Raw genomic sequence first — 21,636 nt, 5'->3', positions numbered from 1 at the left:
AAAACATTTTCAAAAAGAGGGACTATCAATAAAATAAGTTTACCTAAATCCTAAAATAATTGTTTATACTTTTAGTTTTTATAAACAAGTGTTGGTAATAACATTAAAACGTGTTTTTAAAGTTTTTGTGTTTTAATTCTATAAAATAAATGGATTCTGAAGAATTTGAATAAAATAATGGATCTAACTCATGAGTTCAGCACTGATGAGTAGATTTTTTTCCATACATGTATCAGAAATCCTGGAGAACATTATAAGGCTTTTAATATGAATTTTATCTAACTCTAAATTAGGTGGGGGGAAAATCCCGGGATCGCCTATAGAAAAGACGGGATCCGGGATCGTATTAAACATATAGTAATCCCGGGAATTGACCACCCGCCACAAAAGGCATGAAATAATCGATAATTTATCGATGACGCGTCATCGATAAATTATCGATTATTTTCATGCCTTTTGTCAAAGATATGCTTGTGATATGCTTGTTGACAATTTTAATGATGTTTTTTATCGTTGATGGCTATGATATATATTTGTATTTGAATGATTTTCGTTGAGACTCGCATGTACTGTAATTCTTTATACATGTGTCTTGGTTGGTTATTTCATATGTTTGATAATGGAAACGTTTAATTAATAACAGCCGTACTAAAAATACTTCAATTTGTACGAAAATAAGGTTTAGATTATTATTATAATTGTTGTTTAATTATTATTATTATTATTATTATTAATTGACCTCAGAATGTCACACACATGTGTTTTTTTTGCTATTCTTCCCTGCTTATGTTAATATTATCATTTAGTTTCTAGATAGGATGTTGCTTTATTTTGTGATCTTTTGTTTTGATTTTGCTTTTTGTTTTGTTGATTTTTGCTTATCTTGTCCAGCATGACTCAAGCTAGCTGTTAAATGAGTTCAACTAATGACTTACATGTTTAATACCTTCTGTCTTTGTGTAGTCTGATAACCCGGCCATAGTCTTTCATATTTAAATTATATATAAAAAATGTATGTTGTTTTTTTGTTTTTGTTTTTTTTTTGTTTAGTATTTTTATTTATTTATTTATTTAAATAATTCATTAAATTTTTAATTGTTTACTCGGTATATTATTGGACTTTATTGGAATTTTTAGATACTAGACATTGCTAGTGATGTAGATTTGGGTAAACTATCATTTTTAGTTTTTTAGCATATGATTCGTTTTTATAAATATATACTAAAAGGTCTATTTTATGCATGTGATGTATATATATCATGTCTAATCATTTTTTATTGTAGCTGTTTTATCTTTGTTGATCTTATACTTTATGTTATTTACAGTCGGTTATAAAAGCTCCTAGAGCTTATGTTGTAATGTTGAAAACTTGCCGACTTGAAATAAAACTTATCTTATCTTATCTTATCTTATCTTATCTTACCCATAATCTTATTTAATATTGTAAGTACATGTACTGGCAGTAGAAGTCATTGTATATTGGTTTCGAGATATTGACACAAATGACACGTGCACTTTTATAGTAAATATTATGAGAGATGAGAGACACCTGTCTGGTGAACCAAAGCATGATTGCTACGTAAAGTGACATTAAGCGGGTTTTTTTTATTTTATTAAAATACATTTTGTTTGATTTGTCACGGAACAAGATGACCTTTTATATAAATCACTGGATTTTGATTTCCCTACTTTGATATAAATTATTATAGTAATTTCCACTTGTCAAACAGAATCAGACATGTAATGTTCAAATCATTTTACTCCTATCAATATATGAGTATATTGTATCTTTAAAATATTAAAACAAACGTTTCAATAGGACAGATTATCATTTTCCCTATGAAATCATTACGATACGTGTACAATATTTTAAACAGAATATCTTTGATCTAACATATAATAATCACATTCAGAAAAGCTGGGATAGTATTAGATATATAGAGATCCCGGGAATTGATCGTCTGCCATATGACATTCAGAAAAGCCGGGATCGTATTAGATATATAGAGATCCCGGGATTTGTCCACTGCCATGTCACATTCAGAAAAGCCGGGATCGTATTACACAAAAAGAGATACCGGGTATTGACCGTCTGCCATATGACATTCAGAAAAGCCGGGATCTTATTAGATATATAGAGATCCCGGGATTTGTCCACTGCCATGTCACATTCAGAAAAGCCGGGATCGTATTACACAAAAAGAGATACCGGGTATTGACCGTCTGCTATATCACATTTGAAGAATAGCCGGAATTGTATTAGATAAATAGAGATCCAAGCAGGATAACATTACGAAAAGCCGGGATCGTACTAGACAAGCTGTGTCTATCATCATCATCATCGTCATCATTATTATATGTTATTACTTTGCAGTAATGCAATAAATTTGTACATACTTGGGTTAACAAAATAATATCTTTAAAGGTTACGAATATTTGTATAACATGGACATATAAGATCAAAATGAAATTCGACTTCTAAGTCTCTTAAAGAACAACATTGGCAGCATTGGTATTCTATTTCTAGCGTGTCTGCCAGTTTGTATTCTTCGGTTGTGTGCAGAAGTTCTTAATCTAGTTACAAATCGTCTCTAATGTTCAGGCAATATTTATCTAAATACCTTTCGTTACAAAAAAATCACATATACAGACATATAAATAAACACATGTTTCAACATATTAAATCAATTCAAAGCTGCATTCCTCCAGGTAAACGAAAGCATTTCAAGAAAATCAAACTTGCGAAAAATGGAAAAGATTCAAGTAATAATCTACGTGATATATGCGATTAATGCATGATTTTGTCGTATTTATTACCATACAGATTGATTGTATTTCTTTATGCGGGATAGAAATCTTACAAAGAACCAGGAATGTATATTATATATAAAAGCCGGGATCGTACTAGACAAGCTGTGTCTATCATCATCATCATCGTCATCATTATTATATGTTATTACTTTGCAGTAATGCAATAAATTTGTACATACTTGGGTTAACAAAATAATATCTTTAAAGGTTACGAATATTTGTATAACATGGACATATAAGATCAAAATGAAATTCGACTTCTAAGTCTCTTAAAGAACAACATTGGCAGCATTGGTATTCTATTTCTAGCGTGTCTGCCAGTTTGTATTCTTCGGTTGTGTGCAGAAGTTTTCTTAATCTAGTTACAAATCGTCTCTAATGTTCAGGCAATATTTTATCTAAATACCTTTCGTTACAAAAAAATCACATATACAGACATATAAATAAACACATGTTTCAACATATTAAATCAATTCAAAGCTGCATTCCTCCAGGTAAACGAAAGCATTTCAAGAAAATCAAACTTGCGAAAAAATGGAAAAGATTCAAGTAATAATCTACGTGATATATGCGATTAATGCATGATTTTGTTTCGTATTTATTACCATACAGATTGATTGTATTTCTTTATGCGGGATAGAAATCTTACAAAGAACCAGGAATGTATATTATATATAAACGTTCCTGAAAAATCGAAAACCATGTGGCAATGACTTTTTTCAAATATTAAGATTCACAATAGACGAAAATAAGATTTGTGTTGATATTACAAATCTATTCTTATAAAAAATATATAAAAGTATTATAAACGTAAAAATATTATTGCCTTGTACATCCATTTTCACAATTTTTATTAAAAATGCTTGTGGTTAATCTGTGCTTCGTAATAAATTGCTTAATATATATTTATAATATTATATATGTTAATTGACTCAGAGACATTTTGCAGACGTATTTATGTAAACTAATTATAATCTTTACTGTCACAGAATTTATTTCATTAATACAAAGAGCGACGCTGGGACAATTAACAGGGTCATATGTTGAATATACCATAATGCGGCACAGGGCCATAATATCATAAATCAAACAGGGTGCATAACATTAATTACATCAGATTACGTCACTTGTGCTAGTTATTTAATTATGATCATTCTAGGTGCTTTATGACATTGGCCATGTCTCATAAGAATGACTACCAACTGTATGGTATTAATAAACACAGTTGTTACAGAAATAATTATTTTTCAATTATTAACGAATTTCTGTGCACTTTTTTCACCTTGTTTATACATTAAATGAAGAAACATATTTTCTTTACAATATCTAATAAGCAAAATATGAAAAATATAAAATATTAAGTTGAAAAATTCAATATATTTTCATTGTATCTTTCATAAAATATGCAGTGCATTAAACTGTGAAGTGAAGTATGTATAATTTTATGACGATGCCTTTTATCTCTACTCAATTAATCCGCTGTGTGACACAATATATTTTTTGGAAGACTCAAACTTTTTTTATTGGCAAAAGCATTTTATAGTGTCCATCGCCATTATTTATAAGAAAAAAACCTGCAAAAATAAAAACATTTTCTTAAAATGTTTTTCATCTTATAATTGCTATAACTCGTGATATGGCGACTTTTATACCACGAGATGAAAAAGTCACATATTCATAAATTTTATTGATATTTATATAAAAATTTTTTTTTTTTAAAAATTGTATGTTGATGTTTTGTTTGACCTGACGCTTTAAAATATATCCCCAAAAAGCCCCATTTTTGCATAAACTTATTGAAATGAAAGCAAACACTTTGTTTAGGAAGCTGTATTCCCTATAATTGGTCAAGTTATTTTGGTCTTTTCTCTTAAAATTGCCGTTTCATGACAGTGTTTCGTACTGTGTTTACTGATATCGTGTGTAAAGATAATATATCTTATATGTCTGTATTAAATATGTTTATTTTACATTCAGAAAGAGAAATTATCAGTATTTTCAAATATCAAGTTTTAGCATAAATATTAAATCGAATTAAGGTGTTGAATGTTTTAATTGCATCATCATTATATTTTTCATTTACCATGATTGAATAATTTTGCACATCTAAATGTTCATCAAGTGATGTAACGTGAATTACTATTTTCAATGTTATAAGAAAAGATTATAGGAATCGTAGCCACAAAAGCCGGGATCGTATTAAAATATATATGGATCGAGGGAATTGACAAGCCCAAGAAGATAGATTTCAGAAAAGCCGGGATCGTATTAAAACATATAGGGATCCCAGGAAATGACCAGTTCAATAATATAGATTTCAGAAAACCGGGATCGTATTAAAACATATATGGATCCCGGGAAATGACCAGTTCAATAATAAAGAGTTTAGAAAAGCCGGGATCGTATTAAAACATATATGGATCCCGGGAAATGACCAGTTCAATAATATAGATTTCAGAAAAGCCGGGATCGTATTAAAACATGTATGGATCCCGGGAAATGACCAGTTCAATAATATAGATTTCAGAAAAGCCGGGATCGTTTCCAAGTTTATTTGATTATCTCAGTATGCATACAAATACATAAACACGAGAAAAATAATCCTAAATATATATATGAAACCATGACACAGAGGACAACATTCATTCAAAAATATGAATTATGAATCGCAACTAAATTTCTTTTGTATATTAAAGAAAGACAGTACTGAATCAAAATGTCTAGACTAAATTGTTTACAAATATCATCTGTCAACTTTAACCTTTTCTTAACCTGAATTATATTGTATTGTGATTGGTCACCTGTTGGCACGCGCTTTCTACTGTGCCGTTAAATAAACTTCTGTAATTTACACAAAAATATGTCATTGGGTCAGTAGGTGTATTGTGTCTGCACGCGGTATAGTTTCAATATAAATATAGTGCTGTGATGATTTCGTTCGTGTGGCAAAAAAATGGACTTAATTAACCTGCAAAAAGTAAAAGAGAAGAAATAAATCTCTGCTGATCTTGGATTATTATCTGGTTACTGATTTCTAGCGATGTAAGGCTGCAAAATTTACGAATGTGACGGGAAGGGTGAGTAAATATTGGTTTTATTTTGTAAACATAAGAATTAAGGGGGATTTCCCCGGCCCCTTATGCATTTATAATTGCTGTGAATTATCTGATAAGGGTGGGAATTTTAATATTTTCAAATATCCCTCATTTGTCATAAACGGTGTGCGTTTGATCAGCCCTTAAACGAAATTGAAATATTAAGGGCTTTGCCTCGCTACAGGTCTTCTTTCTGTACTGTCTTCTTAATTACAGTTTAATTAAGGTCAGTTAGGTTCAATTAAGCCGGTAATTAAGTAACTTAAAAATAAACAACTATATGAAGGAAATACAGAAGATATATCTGTTACTGGTATACACTATTATCATCTTCATTCATGCTTTTAAATAAGTATTGTCCTCTTTACAAATTTCAAAGTAGAATCTATAATTCATCGAATTAGACGTACAGATAAAGAGTAAATTCTCATTCGGTCTATTGGCCATAATCACTAGACACCTTCAATACACCAATGTTTATTAACACCAGGGACGGCACGTTCTTGGTCCTGTACAGGGCATATTTATAAGGAAAATGAGGTCCGCTACAGTTCCTTTTCATTTTATAATTAAATCGCCAAAATATGCATAGATAAATAATTTGTTCTTCTTATAAAAATATTCATTTTAGACATTCATATCTGTTAATATGTGAAACATGTTATTTTCATATGATCCATGGATCTTGATTAATTGTTTATACATCTGTACTATATACCTTATGTTTAACATTTGTATTCCTTTTTTTTTTTTTTTTTTTTTTTTTTTGCAACGTGAAAGCCTTCTGGTATAGTATATATCATTAAAAAAACAACAATGTGATGTTCGAGACATTTGTTAATATGCAGATAAATCAGCATTTTATATAGTATTTTACACATCTTTTATTTAAAATAAGCATAGCAAGTCGGACTTGTATTTACAATAATTATTTATAAATACTCAAGCATAACGGTCGCAAAAAAACGTTGATTTTCCTACTTAGATATATAAGAGATCCCGGGACATCGTATTTAGAAAATCCGGGATCATATCCCGAGAAATTTACCATTACCATCTTGCTTTCAGAAAAGCCGGGATCTATTAAACAGTACAGAGAATTGACCACCTGTCATACATCTCAAAAGTTTTTTTTTGTTATCAATTATGATAAGTATATCTTATGATCTTTTCTAAAAATAATATTTAAATACATGAACATAAAATTTAACCAATTATTGTATTAACAAAAACTTTGATTTTTTTCAATTAGGCATATAATTACAAGTATTGTGATTTCCGCATTTTAAGTTTGTTAATAAATAAATATATTTAAATCTTAAGTTAAATTAATTTACCATTCATTACATACAATAAAAAATAAAAAGTTATCGTTTAACCGCCTTTCATTACGACGATAATCAACACAAATATAGTTTATTCGTTTTCCCTATATATCTAATACGATCCCGGATCCTGGGCGTCCCGGATCCCGGTATTTTCCCCCCACCTATAAATTACCTTTAAAAAGTTTCAAAATTATAAAAAACAGGGTTCTTAACTATTCTCAGTGCTTAATAGTAAATCAAGAGCCTGGATAATGTAGAATTTTTAATTTGTAAAAGGGCCATAATTCTGTCAAAACTATACTCTTAAATTTTCTTTTTATCTATGTTCTTTTTCTAAATAAACAACAAATAATTTATGTCACTACACACTACATGTAAGTTTAAAATATATTTCTATAGTTCTATACAGTAACACTAAGTTATTACAAGCTGTAATACACAAACACATTGCTGACCAATTTTTGGCTTTCTATGTCAAAAACATTTTGTATAAATAGATCTAGATAATAGATTATTTTTCACAACTTTGATTTTGATGTGTATGTTGTATAATATTATAAATTATTAGTCAGGCCACAGACCTACATACACTATTTCAACTCCGTGGTCAGGCCAACTGAAAACATCAAATACAAGAAATTACACACGAGTTGACCTCTGGCATGTGCTTTCATAATCTGTTAAATTAAATAAAAAATCATAAAGTAGAGTAGATGCTAAAAGTAGTGTACGAATAAATAAGGTGACGAATAAAAATAACAAAACCATAAGATCTAGATTATTGTAATCAAAGTTTGAGTTACAGATATGTTTGCTTTCTGTAAGTGACATAATACATAAGAAACTTAACTTACAAATTTTCATTTATAAACAATATAATTACCAGATATCCACTTTGAAAAAAAAAAGTATCGATAAAATGTTTCCTCTTCTTCCCGAAGACGGTGCTCATGTAAATTTCACCCACTTAAAATTAAGTAGGACAATAACAAAATCAGCTGATAACTGCACAGATCTTGCCATTAGTGAGGCTTGGTACCAAAGTACGAAGTTTTGATAATATATTCATGTAAAAGCAAATATTTCAACATTTAAGTTCATTGCTAGGAGATACAACAGGAAATGCAAAAAAGAAAAACTAAAAATTCTGCAAATATTGTGATCTTCACGAGGTGTAAATTTCACAGTTCCTGAAATTGGGTCAGAAAAACAAAACTATCAGACTGAATTATTTCATGATTTCTAATGTGTGCATGTAAGTTAAATAAGTTGTCTCCTAAGTATCACTAGGTATATGGGTTTAACTATTGTTATACTGTAGATAACACGGATATACAAACTTATTGTGTGTTAGAAATTATGTTTATGTTCTTAGTTCTTACCAGTTCAGTTGGTCATGTTGATTCTTTGACAATTGACACAAATTATTCAATTGTATAACCAGATGAAGTGTACTTAATTAGATTCCATGGGTTGCTGGGCTACACAGAAACCATTGGTGCTTGGTGCGATACTAGTGTCCTTTTTGTAATGAATGTATAAAACACATACTGCAGCAAAGTCCAGTGTTTATTTTATTTCTTTTATTAATTATCACTCTGTGTGCAAAAAAATCATATTGTCCACATATATACTGCAGTAAAGTTTCACAGCTAGCACCTGAAACGTCTTATGTTAATTCTTCTTTTTCATATTCAATTTTAAAGTAGAGACCAGATGTTTGTTATGTGTCAGAATTTAATAAAAGGACTTGATATTACTTCTTCAGATTACATTTGTAGTTATAAGACTGTATTAAAAATGTACATTAAGAATAAAACAAGAATATGTTTTCTTAATAATTATGCTTAACATCATATTTAGTTATAAGTGTCATTTTATAAATACTGTATGGCTTGCTTTATATAAAGACTAGGAAATTGATAATCAGCCTACAATAGCAAGCCATTTAGGTAATAAAATCAAAAGGTGATAATGTTTTCTTTTTAGACATCTTTGACATATTTTATTATAAAATGATCTGTTGAGAATCTATCAAAGTACTTATATAATACAAAATTCTTTAATGATTGTTGAAAATGTTTATTAAGGTTTGTTTTTTATAATTAATGCAATTTGACCTAGAAAATTCTATGTTACATTAATTTATACATGTGAACTTTTTTCGATGATCAAGTGGGAGATTTTTCTTCAAAAAGAGGGAGAGTTTAGAATTTGCAATAAACAATTCAGGAAGTTCTGACATCAAAAATAGGGAGATTTCTTAAATTTGTGAAAATACCCCTTATTTTAAGAAAAATCTTTGAAAATATGGCTGCAGAAAGAGGAAGTCTCCGGCTTAAAGTGGGAAAGTTCACATGTATGCTGAATAATATGATATGGTTTATTTACAGCAATTAAAGTAAAATGAGTATAATGTGTTGTGAGTCATTCCATATTTTGATCTATATGATGTACCAGTCAATGTTAACATAATTCAATAAATATGCATCTTCAGACTCACATCAAAGGGAGGAATGAGGACTTTAACATATGGTTATTAAACCATTGAGGTTAAGACCCTGAATGACAATTGCTGGAACTGTTGTCTGGTAAAATCCCAGTAAAATAAGTTGGGTGACCGTGAACATCATAAATCATTCCTTTCTGAGACATAATGTGCCTTTTAAAAATTAAATCCCCAGAAAAACGAATCTTTAAGAATGAACAGGATGTAGCATGTTAATTATAGAAATTATTACAAGAAAATAGTTTCTATATTTCTGTTGCTGATGTCGAAAAACATATCTCTTTGTATTTATGTTACATGCTTTCTGATAAATAATTTTAATACCTTTATGATTAACCAAATATTAACACCTTTGCTCAACCATTCCTTGATGTTAGCACCTTGGTCCTGTTTGAACTAATAGTGGGGATTGACAAACACTGTAGTACAGTTGTAGAAAATAGATAACCGTTTGTTTACTGTTGAAGAAATATTGGGATCTATAAAGTCTCTGGAGGTCAAAGTTGACAAATTTATTTGAAAAAGAAATGTCGAAGCTATGCACTACACTCAGAGGCACTTATAACCCGACACTTACATTTTTCGGTATAACTTGGTTATTTTGTGAACAGATTTTGTTCAGTTTTTGAACAGACAAAATTCAACATGTCATACTTATTTCCTAGAATTTTTCTTCCAATTCATTAACAAGAAAATAGAGAAAATAACAAAACAAATAATTGTTACTGCACATTGAAAAATCCCAAAATGACTGTTAATATCGTAACACAATGAAAAGTCTCTAAATCCAACTGATTCTGTATAATAACCAGTTCTAATACTTTCTGTGTCATCCCATGGATATAACAAAGTTTAAACACATGTCTCAAGGTAATGACATAGTGAAGGCTTGGGGAATATTTCTCCATTCCGGAATAATGGCTTCCTCGAGTTCCGGCAACTCCTACATACCAAGTCACCCGATCTAAACATCACACTGTCTGACACTTGTCGGCTGAATTGAACAGGCGTGTGAGAAAGTGGCCAAAAGCTCCTCGCAATTTTCTGGAACACGAGCAAGCGCTTATTTAGGAATAGAGAACTGTGAGGCAGAGGTGTTTTCTTTGTTATAGCCAAATGGGAGGAAATACAAAGTGTTAGAACAGGTAAACATACAGACTTAATGGGATTTAGAGACTATTCATTGTGTTATGATTTTTACAGTCATTTTGTGATTTTTCATGTTACAGTAACCTATTTGTTTTGCTATTTTTTCTATATTTTATCAATGAATTGTAAATATAATTACAAGTAGTAGGTATGATATGTTGAATTTTGTAAAAGTCCAAATTGTTCATGGCTTTATTACTTTATGAAAGCTTTATAACTTTATGAAAGGACAATAATACACGTACATGTAAATTACTTATTTGTATTAGTTTTAACTATGTAATGTTGATTTAAAGCCCCTACACTCACTGTGTTTGAGTCAGTACTGCTAATCCTTGATTTGTTGTAGAACCAGGCCTGCTTAAACATCCAGTCTGACCAGGCTCTCTTGTTTAGGCAAGTCATGTTTTAGAAATTTGATAGTGAAATCTATTAACAAAATGCTACGGTAATAATAATGGAAAGTTCCAAAGTAGAAACAGGAAAGGTTTAAGTAACCAGTGTTTTACTAGTTACTCAGATTCAGGTCAATATAATTAGGAAATGTAGGAATCTAAATAAAGGCCCTAATTTGCTTCAGAAATGCTACCAATAATATTATATCAAAAACTTATAATTTTAAGTAAAGTAAATTGGAAGAGGAGAAAAACCCACAACTAAAATCAGTTTGTGAATTTTTAATAAAAATATTGGTAACCGTTTTTGAAAAAGTCAAACAAAATCTGGCAATTAATTCAGAATTCAAATAAATTAAATATGTGGAAATTTATAGTAAATTACCATTATATACTTCTGTTACAAGCTTGCCAATGATGAATGGGGTTGATTAAGTATAATTTGATAAATGAGTTTTTAACTTTTTAACTCTGAAAATATTTGATATATATATATTTATTTTGATTTAATAGCATAACAATACTTTATACATGTATATAATATTACTTGATAGCATATCAAAGAATATCAAAATTGTGCAGCCCTGGATTCAATTTAAAATATTTATCGGATCCTTTCTGTATTATATTATAAAAGCATACAGTCATGTTATGGAAGAAACAGTAAAGCTGAAGATCAAAGAGCTTTAGTTGCCCTATTTGTTTAGGTCTTGAAAATATCCTTCAATACATGTTTAAAGTGGCCTTAAAGAAGCACGCCTTCAGATTCATGCTAATTTTCATGAAAATTTTGAAAATGAATTTGAATGTATAATATTGTGAAATAACCAAAAGGAAAAAATTTACACATTATCAATGACACTTACAACCCACGTAAATTACCAAAAAGTGGTCAAAATATGCATAAATAGCTCTTTCTGCGTAAGTAACGCAGTAGAAATATACTTGTAAATACCGACAAATCAGTCATTAACCTCACATAACAAGTAAAATATCACTTGAATCTTGAATCATTTTACTTTTCCTAAAATCTCTTTACATATTTCTCAAGTTTGATTTTATTAAATATTTTGACTCATCTGGAGGCATGCAGCTTTAAGTCAGCTTTTATTTCCTGTTGGAAAAACAATTCTGTTTTGATTTATAATGAATCTAAAAAAAATGTGCATCATAACACTGTTCAGACTTCTTCAAAACACTTAACACCGTCCTTAGAGCTATTTATTATGTATAAGGGCATTTCTAAAAATAGAAGAATAGGGAAGGAATTGTCTTCTTTTAATACTTAAGTCTAGACTACATATGGAGAGGGAACTGGTAGATTAAATGTATCAAGGGGTTTCCTTTTTATTTATGTATTTTAGCGTTGGCAAATTTTATTTTCCACCAGTCCTTAATTCTTTTGATTTGACAATTATGTGAAACAATTTATGTAAAAATAACATATTATATACTTTAAGAAAAGCTTTAACATCATGTGTACAATTATTCCAATATGATACATCTTTGAGTACTGAATGTCATCCATTTTAATTCTTTAAATAACAGAAGGAATGAATGATCACATTTTTTTTATCTAGTATCATTCTTGCAGCATCTTTTTGTTTATTATAAATCTAATTCTTATGTATATATTTTGCCCTAGGCTGAAGAGACTTTTCTACAAAAAAAGCATTTCTATATTTTGCTTATTGCTTCAAAATCGAAACCTTGGGTATACAATTCATATATAGGAATTACATGTAAATGTCAGTATTGTTTCTAAATGTCAAAATAGAAAATTAATTAAGGTTAGAGATCTGATCATGAATTATTACATTTTATGTTTAGGTTATAAGACCTTATAAAAGATAAACTGATTAGAACTAGAAATATTTATGAAACCTTGGCATTTTAAAGAAAATATTTTATATCCGTATATCTGCAATATTTATTTTTCTCAATGTCACTGACAGCTAAGTTACAAGTGCTTCTTTGAGTGATAAGTTTCACTTTTAGACAGTGTTTTGTTCTTAGGCTTATGGGCCCATAAACAAGATAGTGTTACCTCAATAAACATATTTACTGTAGCTTGATTGCGAAACCTATGAGTTTGTTTCCTCGAACCAACATGTTATGTCATATGAAGAAACATATTTCGTGACCCTATGAGGGCTCAAACCCATGATATCTAGGTGGAGAGGCAGACACCTTAACTACTCGGCCACCGCTTCCTTTGTGCTGATTGTTACCTCCTCATGTGCTGGCTGCTATTGAAACAACAAATTTACTGCATCCTAAAATCAAACAGGAAGTCAATGCATTTGATCATGGCCTCAACTCACTGCCACAGTCCAGTAATTTCCCTAAATGATGAATGGTTTTGTCCTGATTGAAAGATTATTTGTCAATAGATTGCCTTCATACTTGAATTCAAAAACCTTTTGAGCAAGACCTCCAAGTTGACCAGGATAAACTTGAACCTTTTGAATAACCTTGACTTTTAAGTTCAAAAATGTGGATTTTGCTTGATGTTTTCTATAATTGGCTATAACTTTGTTATGTATGAATGGATTATCTTCATATTTGGATATGATAATCGTTAGGACAAGAACTTTATGTTGATTTTGACCTTCACTCAGCAATGACCTTGAACTTAAAGGTCTTTTTTTCTTTAATTGGCTTTAAATTTGTTATTTATGAATGGAACGTCTTGGATGCAACAATCCTTATAACATGAACTTTTTGAAGACCCAATTGATTGTGGCCTTGACTGATCAAATTACTGAATTTTACTTGATTTTTGCTATTATTGATTATATCTTTGTATAAATTTGTTATTTCTGCATGGAATATAAATTTGTTATTTCTGCATGGAATGTCCTTATACTTGAGCACATCTACTGTAAGTACAATGTTTTAAGAAGATCAAACCAAATTTAATGAGCTTGATGTTGATGTTCAAATTATAGTTATTTTATAGATTTTTTTGCTATAATTAAATTTTGTTATAAGTTTGTAATCGTTAAATGGATTGCCTTTATACTTGGGCATAAATCTATGAGACAAGACATAAATAAGATTTAATTGAACTTGACATTAACATAGACATTCATTTGGTCTTGACATTAATTTTGGGTCATCTAGGGTAAAAAACTAGGTCACACAGGCCCAAATATGAAAATATTTTTTAACTCTTCTTTTCATTCATAATGAACAGTATATTTCTATATTATCTATTGCATAATTTGTCATTTTAAGTGCACCAGTTGATTTTAATATGAAAGAATTTCAAATTTTCTGATTTTAGGCCATACAACCTTTAAGTGGAGTTCTTTTAAGACATGTTCTGTTGGGTCTTACTGCAATGCTTTCCATCCAAAATAATTTTACATTCCGTCAAGTTATTTTGGCAGATTTTTAAATCATTTAAAAGAGGATTTTGTTTTTAATTTATAATTTTCGGAGTCTTTTTAAAAAATCTATCATAATTTTTAACCGGTCAAAAAACAAAATTTATTTTTATTTTAAAGGGCAATAAAAGGTTTGCATGAAAGGTGGTTTTTTAAATAATGCTTAAAAGTCGAAAAAAATTTTTGGGGGAAAAAAGAAAAAATTGTTTAGGGAAATAAAACCGGGAATTTGCTTTTTTTTTTCAATATTGGCTGATCAAATAAAATTTGCAAAAGCCAGAAATGTCAGTATCAGGCATAGAATAGGTGAATGCTTCAGCATTGTAATAAGCTGTGAACAAATTGTTTAAATAATTTCTCTGAGAAGACTGAACCAAAATAATGCATGGAAGGACATCTGAGGTATGTTCAGCTGAAAAGTTGCCATATGAGCATGAGATTAATGGTGCCATGTAAAACCCAACAGAACAAAAAAAAAACATAGTGCACAGAATTCTTGTTTAATCTTTTTTTCAGCAATACAAAGTATGATGCATGCCCTTTTTTCACCAATACAAAGTATAATGCATTGCCTCTTCTCTTCAGATGGCTTTCTCCCTCACCCCCATCCCACTCCCCCCCCCCCCCCCGCCCTTAAGTTTTGTAATCATAGCCACCCTTGGCATTTGCAGGGAACAGGGAACATAACAGCAAAACCCTCTGGAGTATTGTTGTACATGTATATCATAAGAATAGAGCATTTATGGGTATTTGAAGCTTTTTAGCATCAGTGTTTCAAGTCAGGGCATCAGTTTTCCTCAGTTTGTACAATCATTTACAAAAGAAATTTGTCCTCAGTATTGTCAATGTGTACCGGTAAATCATGCAGTTATTACATGTAGCTATGTCACATTGATGACAGTCATACAATATACATGTAGTAATATTATAGAGTCCAATATTGGCTGCACATTACATGATTAAGCCAATTGCTTTTAAAGAGTACAATATAAGCCATGCAAGATTAAGTTAGCCATGCAAAAAATGTTTTAAATACTGACCATTTAAAATGCAATTTAGTAACATTTTTTGCCATGCAATGGTTGCTTGTAATTGCAATACAATATGGTTTTCTGGATTAAGTCATGCAGTATTTATTATAGACTGTTCTGCCATGCAATATGATTTCCTACATTGGTGATATCTACTAGTCATATTGGAGTACATTGCAATTTAATATCAAATATTTATAGAATTTTGCAATGGTTATGCAATTCAATTGCCAATAATTGCCATGCAGTATCAAAGTGCTATAATTTTTCCATGCAGCATTATAGTGTATATAGCAATAATCTATAAGGTATGTGGTTTGCAAAATAATTGTAAATTATTATTGAAATGTAAATGTGTGTTTGGACAGTTATATAGTCTTGAATTGAAAGATTCTATAAAAAAATGCTCACAGTCATGAGTCTTGGTGTCATCAGGATAATGTAGGTAAATTTATACAAGGTCAAGGCCAAATGTTTAAATTTTGAGTGGAGTTCATCTTCTACATGCATGTAGAATTCTTAGTTACGTAAGTACTACTTGATATAAAATGTTCACCATTGTGAGTTGTAATGTCTTGCGCAAGAACCACATCTCTAGGACAAATGTCAAGGTCACATTTCAAGATTGTCAGAAGCATGAATTACATCCATGGAGGGATTTGAATGCAACATTTTTGTAGGCACAGATGTTCACCATAAGAGGTGGGTTTTGTGCACAAAATTCATTCCCTTTGGCCAAGGTGAAGGTTGTATATAGAAGTCAAAAGTCAACAATGAAACTATGTATATGGACAATAAGTAGTTTTGAATTTGAAAATTAATGATAAATCAAAAAGTCACCAGACATGATGAAACATGTAGATTTTGCCTGGTGTAACTCTTGTGTATGAACCAGGTCTCTAGGTCAAAGGTCAAGGTCACACTTGTCCATAGTGAAGCTTCTACATACTGCAAGGAATTGTTATAAAACTTTGCACAAGTGCTCAATATTATGAGGCAACCTGATTGCTGTGCCAAAATTTTGGACCCTTTGACCAAAGTATTTTAAGAAAAAAATGATTTAGTCATGGTTTATATGCCCCAGCTGATCTATGTAAGAAATTCAAATTTTGTGATTTTAGGGTTTTGGAATGGAGTCCTTTTAAATAATTTCTGAATTTTCTGTTTGGCATGTGAATGTTAACAAAAAAAATGTGTCTCATATTGGCCATGCAATTTTATGTATCACGCCATGAAGTTTTATGCCATGTATGGTGTCCATGGAATATGACTTTATATTTATAAATATCCGTTTATTACCTTGAACAAGCAGTGGTAAGAAAGTCACATGGATATGAATAATGTGCTTAATAGTAAGATATAACATATATGCATATACATACTACAATGTATATACAAATAAATAAGACAAAATGTGTAATGTTGATATAAATAACATATATGCATATACTTACTACCAGTATATGCACATAAATAAGACAAAATGTGTAATATTGATATATATGCATGTATATATATTATATTCAAGCACATTTTTCTAATTCATGTGACTTTATAAATGTAGGTAGGTATAATGAAAGGTGCAAAATAGCAAAATATTGCCACTCTGAATGACTGTGGTCACCTTAATCACATTTCTTCACCAACAACATCACAGTATTGAGGAAAAGTTGCTAATTTTAAGCTCACTGCAAAGAACAGGATGCCATATATTGTTGTTAAAAATCAAAGTTGACGAAATTCACTATTTGGTTTGTAACCCTCAATAAGAGGAGAAACTGGAAAACAAGCCTAAAGATTCCTTATCTATGTATTACATGTATATATTATTTATAATAACTAAATCTTTTGTCAAAAACACTTTGTTTGGACTGTGGAAATTCATTTTGGAAGCAGGAGTGTATATGAAATAATGTGTTGTTAAAACTGTTTCAGATTGTTTGTGTGTACCTTAGGTTATACATACTTTTTTTTTTTCAAGGATATACATTTTATAAAACTTTTTTTGGTTTGTTTTTTTTAATAAATTTTGAAGAATCACCTGGGAATTTAGACTCTTTTCTACATGTACTAAGCAGTACTGATGTAATGTTAAAGAAAATAAAAATAATATCATCATGAGAACTGCTTAGGTTATATATCTACATGTATATCAGGTTATATTTCTATATGCAAGTTATATAAATTAAATCTTTTTTTGTAAAATCTTGATCGTATAATGAAATCTATTCATAGACATCTGTGTATGTGATCGTCCGTTTGTCAACTCGGCGGCATTTACCAAAACAACAAAGTGCTATGTTAAAGCAGGGATGGGCTGTGAGCCGCCTTTATTGACTGTTGTAAATCTTAGTTTCAACGTCATGTTTACCTCTTCCTGTTCTGTATATAGTGTCGGAACTTTCCGTGAATAGGGAACGATCTGAGATCAGCATCGTATACGTCACTGATAAGAGACCTGTTCTAAAAATAGCCACATATCGATAACTTTCGGACAAGGAAACTGGTTAATCTACATGTAGATTATACAACATGTAATGGTTATGAATACTTTTATTCACATTTCTCTCAATGGAAATGATGTTCCTGGAGTTAAACTTGCGTAAAGCATGATTGAGATGGTTTAAAACCATCAGGAAAATAAAGATGATATGGTGAAAAAGAAATAACTTTCGGGGCAATACTTTCCCTGCATGTCAATTTGAGAAAAATGCCGGCGCTTGGCAATTTGTTTTTGTTTCACTGTTTATCAAAATTAGAAATGGTGATATGATATGGTATGATTTTAAGAAATTGAGACTAAAAATGAAAAAGTATCTTTCTGTACCAGATATACCGTACAAAATTTTGTTTATATGTAAAATACGCAGATTGGAGAAGTAATGAATCTATCCACCAAAGTGCTACGAGTATTAGATTAATGACTATAATATCTCAAATTAATTCTTTAATAATTTTAGAGTACGCAAAACTTTGCATTTTTCCTATTTTACCAAATAAAAAGTGCCGATTCTAGTAGTTACTTTATCAGAAATAATGTATACGTACATGCATGCTTGCATGTATATTTAAACTGAATTGACTATTGAGGTCCGTGATTTAACATACACTGTTTACGTATAGACAATAAAATACATTTGTTTTTTATTTTATGTCTCACACCAAATATTTGTTGTTAAAATCATCGCCAATTAAGAATTACTGGTGCATTTTGTAAACTTCGCCTCATCAATCAAAAGAGTCAAACTTTTTTTCTGCCTGAATGTCAAAAACCGTTTTATTGACAAATATAGAGGCCAGAGCAGATTGTGACATATGTTTAAATTTAACTTTTCAAAAGTACAGTGTGTAGTTGTCCATTTTCTTTTCACACTAAATTCCATTTCCAACTTGTTTGCATTCTACAATTTCTTAAAATATTGCATGTAAACAAAGTAAATATACGCTGATTAACATCATGTATAGTGTGAACTCCCTAATCCCTTGTCCGAAAGTCAGTACAGGTGATGTAGTGGTGATAAGGTAAAATCTATTTTTAGAACAGTGTTACCTTCAGATCGAAGGCTATTGTGCCGAACTGTTGTTCGGTGAAATTTGTGTCGTAAAGAGAAAAAATTGATTATTATGATTGTTTATCGTCACCAAATATTCAGTTCTATTCATAGAACCTTGGAGGATTTAATAAAAAATAAATATGATATATAAAAGAGGAAAATGTGAATAAATTCACAAATGGAGCATTACAAATATTCAGTTCTATTCATAGAACTATAGAGGAATTAAAGAAAATAGAATATGATATAATAAAGGGGGAATTGTGAATAAATTCACAAATGGACCTTTATAACAGTAAGTTTTGTTATTGAAAAAAAATGTTTATTAATAAAAATACGTCAAAATTTTTTTTGTTTTGTGTTAAAAAAAATGTAAATCAAAAATTATTCTGAAGTAAGAAAATATTATTTTTATATAATAAAAAAAAGTATTTTATTTAAATTGATACATTTAACCCTGTTATATAACTTATTTGAAGCATACTAAGACTTTTGAAAATTAATTAAGCTGTAAAATTAAAACTTATGCAGTGGATTCATGATTTTATGATTATGATTTTGTATAGTTTTAATTTTGCACCTAAATTCTTCAATATCATGTTTTATTTAAAATATTGAAATTTAAATAATTATGTTTTTTATGTTCTCTCAAATATTATTTTTTATGGAAAAGAGAGTGGGATAAAGGTATACTAGAAGGGCATAGACGCTGCTTGTTTGTTCGTCTGCTGTCTTCTATACATGTATATATTGTCATCATTAGCTACTCACAAGTCATGATACCTTCATTTATTGTATCTTGAGGATATTCTTAGGTGTTTTTGCTGTAAGGGCATCTATGGCCGAGTGGTTATGGTCATTGACTTAAAACCATTTGCCTGTCATGGTTGTTTGTTCGAGCTGTGGCAGTGTCTTCAAAATCTTTTGTGAGAATGCTTATTCAGCTAGCTTACGGAACATTTGTGGTTCTTCTCAGCTTGACACCTTAGGTCTTCTTTCACCAGTAAAGCTGGAAAGTCAAGATATGACATAATTATACCTTTTTGGTGCAGCATAAACCCAACCAAAAAACAAGATAAAAAATCAGGTTTTTTCACCAACTTTTTTGCTCTGGTTACCTATAGAATTGAGGTCAGTAAGTTGAATCATAAACCTTTAACCTGCTGAATTCCTGTAATGGATTTAACTGACCTTTGATTTCAATAACAAAATATGTGCTACTATTACCGAGTAAAGAGCCAGGTCAGACTGCATTGGTGTGCAGGCTGACCTGGTTTATTTACTGGTGGCAAAGGCTTATCACCTCTGGACCCTTAAGTTAAAGGGCAAAAATGACGGCATTTGTCTGTGTGGCTATCTATTTTAAGGCACTATTGAAATGATGTAAGGTTTTGATATTTCTAACATTAAAATTTTTATGCTCCCCAAAGGCAAAATAATTTGCAGCCTTGTCCATACGAGACTGTCTGTCACACTCTTGTTGTGAGAATAACTTGAAACTATTAAAGGAATTTTATTTAAACATGACAACAGTGAAAGAAACCAGTAAGAGGAAAAGCAATGTCCAAGAATCATAACTCTACCTTACTTAATTTTTAGATTATCTCCCTTAAGTTAAAAATGCTTGTCCGAAATATAATTTCTACACTATCAATGATATCTGATTAAAAAAAAACACACAATTGTAGAGGTGTATTGTTAAGGAACCATAACTCTAAATTGCAAATAGATTTTTAACTATTCCCTTTAATAATACTTAATAATACTTGTCAGGTAAATAACTATCTTAACTATCAATCAAATAATACTACACACAGTCTGTAGAGAGCCAGTTATAGAAAGTGCAGTGTCAAAGAACCATAACTCTACATTGCTTAGTTTTTAAATTATCTCCCTTTATAATACTAATGCTTGAACATTACACTTTCAGTTATAATTTATTACATGTCCATGAAAGAAATTCAATAGGTTTATGGGTTAATGATAGTTTTCCGTTAAATATCATGATAGCTTTCAAAATGTGCTGTTACTCAATGATATAATAATAATTTATGTTTTCTAATAATGATATGGAACTTGATATTTTTCTTAGATTTTTTTGAATACAGACTGTATTGTACTGTCAGTACAGGTTAATATATATTAGATAAGCAGAAAGAAATTATACAGTTTCATAACTGACATACTGGCATAGTAATTATAATTACAAAGAAAAAAGAATCCAAACGTGGTCTGACTGACCAGTAGTGCACCCTGCTGCTAAATTACTTACCTTAATGCTTGTATATTAATTAATTTTCTAAATCATTGCATAAACATGTGCATGAAAATACGCATGCAGACCTAAAACTAAGAGTATGTGACAATTAGTG

The 21,636-nt window shown here is 30.1% G+C and overlaps 2 protein-coding genes across 3 annotated transcripts in view; one reads left to right on the top strand and one right to left on the bottom strand.

The window, feature by feature from the left end:
• The window catches only part of LOC132756542 (solute carrier family 53 member 1-like), a 56,995-nt gene extending 48,827 nt beyond the window's left edge, over positions 1 to 8,168 (bottom strand). Inside the window, exon 1 of the mRNA XM_060747639.1 lies at positions 8,118 to 8,168. The gene's annotated coding sequence lies outside the window, so the exon portion shown is untranslated. The remainder of the gene's footprint in view (positions 1 to 8,117) is intronic.
• The window catches only part of LOC132756525 (uncharacterized), a 46,377-nt gene continuing 32,860 nt past the window's right edge, over positions 8,120 to 21,636 (top strand). Inside the window, exon 1 of one of the 2 annotated variants that reach the window (XM_060747622.1) lies at positions 8,120 to 8,277. In XM_060747622.1, the coding sequence (XP_060603605.1) occupies positions 8,154 to 8,277 (124 nt within the window). In that variant the 5' untranslated portion in view covers positions 8,120 to 8,153. Of the gene's footprint in view, positions 8,278 to 8,329; positions 8,490 to 21,636 lie in introns of those variants that run through there. The other variant, XM_060747629.1, reaches the window with a different exon arrangement.

Source organism: Ruditapes philippinarum, unplaced genomic scaffold (genome assembly GCF_026571515.1).
Source record: "Ruditapes philippinarum isolate M1 unplaced genomic scaffold, ASM2657151v2 ctg1504_1_1_1_1, whole genome shotgun sequence".
In the NCBI taxonomy this organism is placed as follows: Eukaryota; Metazoa; Mollusca; class Bivalvia; order Venerida; family Veneridae; genus Ruditapes; species Ruditapes philippinarum.
This window is presented reverse-complemented; position numbering and strand designations above follow the sequence as displayed.